A 7,282-nucleotide genomic window follows, 5' to 3' on the forward strand; every position below is an offset into this window, starting at 1 on the left:
TAGCCGAAAAAAAAAAAAGATCAAAACCTCTCATTGACATAATTTGACAAAAAAGCATGTGCAGAGAGAGAAACCTAAGTGTTCCTGTATTGCAATAATACTTAAAAAAATAGATAATTGCCAACCATTTGTCACAAAAAATGTCATATTAATGGGGGAAATTTTACAAAATTGCCTGTAAAAGCAGTTTTTTGGGATTTGCAGGAGCTCTGAAACATGTTAACAAGACAAGTGATGCCTGAGAAACTATTCAAGAAAGGTGTTTTTTTATTTAAAACATTTTTTGTTCACTTTGTAATAAATGCAAGTCAAATCCAATTTTGCGCAATTTCATAGCCAATGGAAACTCAGGCCTCCTTTGGGATTTTTAAAATTTTTTTTTTAATTAATTAAAAAGTATTTACGTTTTTTGTAAGAGTTTTGCTCTTATAGTCCATATAACTGTATTTATTTTCCTATAGAAGAGTTAAAAACAGTTGAGATGCACAAAAGGCACAAATATATCATGTAAAGTGTATCTAGGAACAATCGCCTTTGATGTTTTCTGAGCTGAGACTCTCAAAAGTGCTTCAGTTTTGAGCTGAAGCTGACAAAATGCCTAATCTCTTATCACCTTCCTCCGAATTGTTTACTTTGACTTTTCAATAACAGTTGGATTCATGAGTGCCATGCTCTTAAGGTGAACAGATTAGTATCAGAAGGCTTTTTGGAGGAGCCATTTGTTTCACACTCACTGCCTCATGAGTAAGAAGGGGAGGAGACTGAACATTTTAGTTTCACTCAAGGTCAGCTGGAGAGCAGAAACCTTAACATTTTAATTGTGTTTGATAGTCATAATATTGTAATCCGATTCGGATCAATACTAATGCAGTATTGCTGAGATTTCAAACATTCGTTTTTCTGCGGTAAGCAGTCTCTCACGTCTCTCGGAGAAATGTCGAGGTCTGCTTTTTGCCTTGGCGTCGATTGCTGTGGAACCTCATTCTTTGTTGTCAGCTTGGGCTCATTGTAGTTACTTGAATCTGCTTCCAGATTTATTGACTACAGTCTGGTTGCAGTTCTTTGTGGTGGCGTGTGAGTGGCTGTCGCTCTGCAGCTCTCTGTACATATGAAGGGCAGCACTTTGCTACGAGTTCTGCTGCCGTGACACAAATTCTCCCCAAAGAATCTGTTTCTTTTTAATTATTTTCATGAAATTTAACTTTTAGTTAAAGAATAAACTTGTTTTTTTACATGCGTGTTTGTTAGCTGTAGAAGAGCCACCATGGGACAAAATGTAAACTACTCAGTAAAAGAAGATAAAACATACATTTAAGAGATTATCCTTTACTAAAACTTTTTATTTAATTAGTTTTGTGGTATTTCTTTGTCAGTTCTCCATCAGAATCTGCTGGAATCTCATTGATTGTGTTAACAGTTGAAAAGTTACAATATGTTAAAGATTTTGTGTTTATGCGTCACCGACGACGCCTCAGGTGTTAAAGGGCTAAGAAAAGTCTCAAATCAAAGTGACTTCAATATAGGCATAAAACGTGTAGTAAAAATATTTTTTTTAATGTTAGTTTTAATTATTTTATAGCAATGGTCAATTTACTTTCAACATTTTTGTAACTATTTTTACCCAAGATGTTTTTAAAGTCCCCCAATTTCTTCACAAAAAAAAAAATGTTGATTTTAAATTGAAGTGGGACTTAAATAAAAATGTTACTGAACAATTTACATATTCCAGGCGATCAAACTGGTGTCAAATTTCTGTGCATCAAATCTATTTCTGTGCACAATAGACTTCTGCAAGCGATTCTTCATTCCTTTAGTGCCTAAATGAAACGGAGATCCCACTTTCAAGTTCCCCCATTGTTTCCCCCCACAATCTAGGCCACACTGACACAATGGATTCATTAAGTCTGAAGGGGGAGGTATCTCGTAGAAAATGCTGTGTGTTCGGAATTTTCTTGGAAAAAAAACACACAATAAGCTTTTTTTATGCTTTTAGAAAAACAAAAACACAAACAAACCTCAAATGTGTGTCAAAGCTTCAAAAAGATTAAGAGCTGTACCTTCTCTAGGCCATACTGTCTACAGAGGAGGGACAAAAGTAAAGTTTTGAAGCAACTTTACTCAGAAGTTTCTTAAGGACTAGAAAAGGTTAACCTTATGATTCAACATTTTGATTTTTTTTTTTTCTTTTTTTTTAAAACCACTTTGACTCTGAGATGTCCAACTCCCCTAAATGTATTCTCCATCTCAGCCTGAAAAAGACCAGAGAAGGCTTAGGCTTTTTTCTGGGTTTGCAGTTTTAAATTTCCTATTGTAGAGATTAAAAAAGCAGGAGGGCTTAGTGGTGTCGGCTTTTACGATAGAAGTGAAAAGTCACAGCTTGAATGGATTTCCAGCCCGCCTCTGGGTCAGTTCGCCCCTTTAGTACACCTGTGAAAACTCACACCTCAAAAAAAAAAAAGTATTTTCTGACAAATATTAAATGTGTTTTTTGAATCAAACAAAATATTAGGGTTTTTTTGTTGTTGTTGGAGTGACTATAAGGTTGATCTTGTCTATATGTAAATATGTGAATGTTTTATGTAGTGTCACTAACATCCTCTTCTATATACACTCCAGATCACTGCATTTCCCACTATATCACTTCCTACTGCTGGATGATATTATTTCTTCAATCATGCTGAGGTTTCCTATTCCCTAAAAAAACCTGTCCAATTTTATTCTATCATCTACTGTACTGATGCATGTGGTTTTTCTGCTCTCTGCTGGAGTTGACACGTACACATGTGACCTTTTTCTTTGCCCTCTCAGTTAAAATGCATTTAGCTTCACAAATGACTTGCATTGATACTTCTCCTTTTTGTACGTTTTTGTTGGCACATTAAAACTCAATCATATTTTTAGCGATTTCAGCAAACTTTGTATCAAAACATTCCGCTTGTTCGGGACATTACTGCTTGTACTGTATTCATAAATGTTAGAGTTTTTGAAATATTGAGATAAATATGCCCTATAGGAAGTGAATGAGAAATGTTTCAAATTCTTCAAAAAACTTGGCTCACTTTGGAACCATTATTCACGGTCATTGTTAAATAATTTGGCAACAAGCTGTTATATTAGCATTATGCTAGCTCATTTTGACAACATGTCATCTACTGAGATTTTTTTATGCTAGGTTTATATAATATTTTAGCAATGTGCTGAAGTTTTTGGGTTATTTGTTATCTGCTAAATGTTTGTTAGTTTACTTTTGAGCTTAGCTAATATTTTAGCAACAGGCTAACGTTTTGACTAATTTCACTGAGGATTTTTAGGCTATTCTGGAGCTGAGCTAGTATTTTAGCATTGTGCAAGCTTTTTAGGATAATTTAGCATGTACTAAGGCTTTTTTTAGGCTAATTTAGAGATTAGCAACACACTTCATGCTTTTGACATGCATTAAAGATTCTTAGGCAAGAACTTATTAACAATTATTCAGAATTTTTGGCCAACTTCAGTGGTTTTTCATAGTTTTTTTGTGAAATTTCAAGTTTTTTTTGTAAATTTTGCATTTTGCAAATAGATTTAGCATCTTCAGTAAAAAGCATTCACACTGGCATCTTTCTAGGTATTGCAATTTTTCCAGTTCAATTTTACGTTTCAGCTCTCCCCCTTTACCTCAGGCATTACTTTTCTCCGTACCACTCTCCATATTAAAGATGCAGAGTGACTACGTTACCTCGAGCTAACCTCACTGTCACTATCAATCACAGATCCAGACCACACCTCCCCCACTCAGCCCGCCCTTTTTGTTGCTTTTTTTTTTTTATTGTTTTGAGAGTGATTTTAGCCTCCAACTGCCCTGTTGCTAAATCCTTTAAGACTATGGTTACATATTCCAAAATGCCGTAGCATGGTGATCTATATGCAAGCTTTCCAGCAAATTTGGCTGCGCGGCGGCACTTGTATTCTCTAAACATTGGTAAACGGTCAATGTGCCGCCCGGACACATTTTGAGATTTAGGGCCAACATGTCGTCCATTTGACTGGACGATGTGTAAATGTTTCCGGATGGCAAACCTTTATTAAGTGCCAATAGCCGTTAGCCACCTGGTAGCGCAGGTGGCTACCTCCATTCTGCACGCCCAATGGCCACCTCACTGCCACCCTCTATATTCATGACCACATCAACAGTTTCCAAAAAAAATCATGCATTAAATCTCTAAGATTCTGCCAATGTCTCTTCTTCGCATGATTGTATTTGTGACCGAAATCTGTAAAATGTGAAAAATTGGATCAATTAACATAAATTCTGTAATTTGTTACATTAAATATTATTTGTTTTTATCAAACTGAAATTTTAAGTTGACTATCAACTCAAAATTTTAATTCGATGAAAGCTAATAATTTTAAATATAACAAATTTCATATTATTTGATCCAATGTTTCACTTTTTTTCAGTGTAGTATAAGTTGTTGTAAAATTTCTTAAAACATACATCACCAATATTCCATTTATTGTCCTAATTATTTGCTTTTCACTAACAAACCCTAAACACACACACATTTTTTCAAATACAGGACTGTACATGTTACTTGAATCATTGACTAATTTAAATTTGATTCCAATTAATTTATGAAATTTGGAGCTACATTAGAGCTAAAAATCATTTGAGTAATTCCAGACTGGATTTTTCATGTGCAATCCCAGATGTGACTTGATATTTTATACAAAAGTATCAGATGTTTGGCAGACACTGTATTCCTCCCACATCCACAAACTCATCTTTTACAACAGAAAAACAGCAGCACTGATGAGTGACAGAGCAAAAGTCCCACCTGTAAATGATGCACGCGCTGTTTCGGCATGTATCACAATTTGCAGTGTCTTGTCCTGTTCTGTACGAGAGCCTGTGAAAAGAGAGATGGATCAGCGTGATCTGCAGTGTCGGCGTTTGTCTGTACATTTCCACACCTGCGTCCGTCACCTATCAGATTTGCTCGGCTTGATCTTGACCCAGCGCTTGTTTGTTCCAAATGCAGCAGGAGTTCTGTTCTTGTGAATCTCAAAGGTTAATTTATTGTGTAGACTTGCTGATAGCACGTAACAGGATTATTCCTGCTTAGCCACGCTAGGTCTGATTTGGGTTTTTGTCTTTGTAATCTACGGGCAATAACACGTAAGTAGAAAATAAGCAACATGACTCACATGTAATGAAAAAATCAATTTCTTTACATTCTGAACTGCACATCTTTATCTGTTCTCCAGCTACTTTGGAGCAGATTAATAAAACAAAACACAACTTAACGCAAAATATGTATTTCTTGCATCACTGATCCGGCACTCCCCGTGTTCATTTTACAATAAATGACTTCTCCTTGAAATAATTGTGCAGTCAAGCTTTTTTTTTTTCTCCCCCCACTTTCTGGCAGCAGTAATATTAAAATGATAAGGGCGGAGATGGGTCAGAGCCACATATGTGCTTGCTTGCTGTCATGGAGAGCCCTTTACCCTGATGGATGACACGCGGTGGAGCTGGACCTCAACCATTCACTGTGACATGAGAGGTGACCTCATTGAGGGAAACAGAACAGCCCCAGCACGGATTGAAAATGCTGATGGGAGCTCAAGGGCAACAAGTTCATCCATCCTGCCCTGCTCTCAAACTTAGTCTCCTCCAGCAGCTGTGGGCAATGACAGTAACTCACTTCAAAGGCGAGGTCTATTTCAGTGATGTCATCTGGACGCTGGTGTTGTTCTGTAATTCATAATTCAATTCATGTTTATTTTTTTAAACAAATTTAACTGACACAAAAGTGTGTTGAGGAAACAAATGTCTATACTTTTTAACTTTATCATATTTAAAAAAAAAGAAAACAATGAAAAAGTTGTTAACATCCAGGTAAGGAGTGTCAAACTCATTTTGGTTCGGGGCCACATTCAACCCGTCAGATCTCAAGTGGGCCGCACCAGTAACATAATATCAAAATAATCTATGTTCAACTTGTTATCTCTGTTTTTATTTGTTCTCAGTTGGAAAAAAACACCTGAAACAAACTAGTAGCTTAATAACAAATTCATTACTGTTAGACCTATTTTTTATTATCATCTTTTTTACAACGACATTTTTGTAATTGTGGTGTCACACCTAATAATTTTTATAGCAACTTATAGCCTCTGACCCAGACATGAAACCCCCCTAGCGAAGACATGCTGTTTAGTTCTTGATCTCTTGTTACGCTGGTTTTTCTTTTTCTTTGCTTCCCCTAGTGGTGGAATTGTGCACTGCAACCATTTCTTTAAATAACTAGAACTCGCCCAACACATTCTCCCGTTCCAACTCGTCCCATATTGATGTTTGGTTATGTCTCCTCCGCATCACTTTTTGACATTTTGGGAGTGCCCAACTTGTTGTTTTTTGAAGTACTGGTTGTTCCCATTAAATCACAGGTCCCCAACCTCCGGGCTGTAAACCAGAACCAGTCCAGTATAGCAATGCGCAAACCGGACATGAACCAGTACGGTACTGGGTTAGGGTACTGGTATTGGACGCATCCCGAGGACAAGTGCGCATCCAGTACCGCATCCCGAAGGTTGCGGACCCCTGATTTTACAAACAGCCAGCACGTCAAAAAACGACAAGTTTGGGACACCTAAAAGTGACCCATATGGGGTCTTAACCAAACGTCAATTTGTGAAAACTTGGGGATGAGAATGTGTTGACTCGCCACAGGAGTGGGCTCCTTTTTTTATTTCTTCTTTGTTTTTTTTTTTTTTACAAAAGTTTAAACTAAAAACAAAAAAAACAATAGCAACAAAAATAAACATTTTGTTTGAGAATATATTTTATATTATAATGTTCTAGATTATAATAAATTGCTACATTACATCACTTGTGATCAGTGGACAACAAATTTTCTGCAGGTCCAAAGTTGTTTTTTTTTGCCTGCTGGTCTTGCTGCTGCATTTTTCTCCCACTTATTTATTTAAAAATTGTTTTCTCTGATATTTTGATGTGTTTGTATTTGCTGTGTGAGGCTAAAATGAACGTATACACATCTGTGACTCTACAAACACTCTAAATGCCTGTATGGTATCAGTGCTTCAGCAATATATACATAGAAATTATTTGAAATTACTTACATTTTTGATATATTTAATTTTTTTTTCAATCACTTAGGATAAAAGTTTTATTTTACACTGTTAAAATTAAAGTACATTTTTATCTGTGTTTTTACAGTGAAGTATACTGACATATTATTCAGTTTTAATATAATTTTGGGGATTTTCTTGCAGCGTTTTTTAA

At 35.9% G+C, this 7,282-nt stretch overlaps 1 protein-coding gene across 7 annotated transcripts in view; it reads right to left on the reverse strand.

Moving 5' to 3' along the window:
• Positions 1–7,282, reverse strand: part of insyn2ab (inhibitory synaptic factor 2Ab) — a 45,287-nt gene that overhangs the window by 12,609 nt on the left and 25,396 nt on the right. For 6 of the 7 annotated variants that reach the window (XR_004949165.1, XR_004949163.1, XR_004949164.1 and 3 more), the window contains one exon: positions 4,815–4,886. The exons of the other annotated variant lie outside the window; for it this stretch is intronic. Coding sequence is in view for 1 of the 6 variants with exons in the window: in XM_036215495.1 (XP_036071388.1) it covers positions 4,815–4,886 (72 nt within the window). In the remaining 5 variants the exon portion in view is untranslated. The remainder of the gene's footprint in view (positions 1–4,814; positions 4,887–7,282) is intronic. 7 annotated transcript variants of the gene reach the window in all.

Source organism: Oryzias melastigma, linkage group LG15, assembly GCF_002922805.2.
Source record: "Oryzias melastigma strain HK-1 linkage group LG15, ASM292280v2, whole genome shotgun sequence".
NCBI lineage: Eukaryota > Metazoa > Chordata > Actinopteri > Beloniformes > Adrianichthyidae > Oryzias > Oryzias melastigma.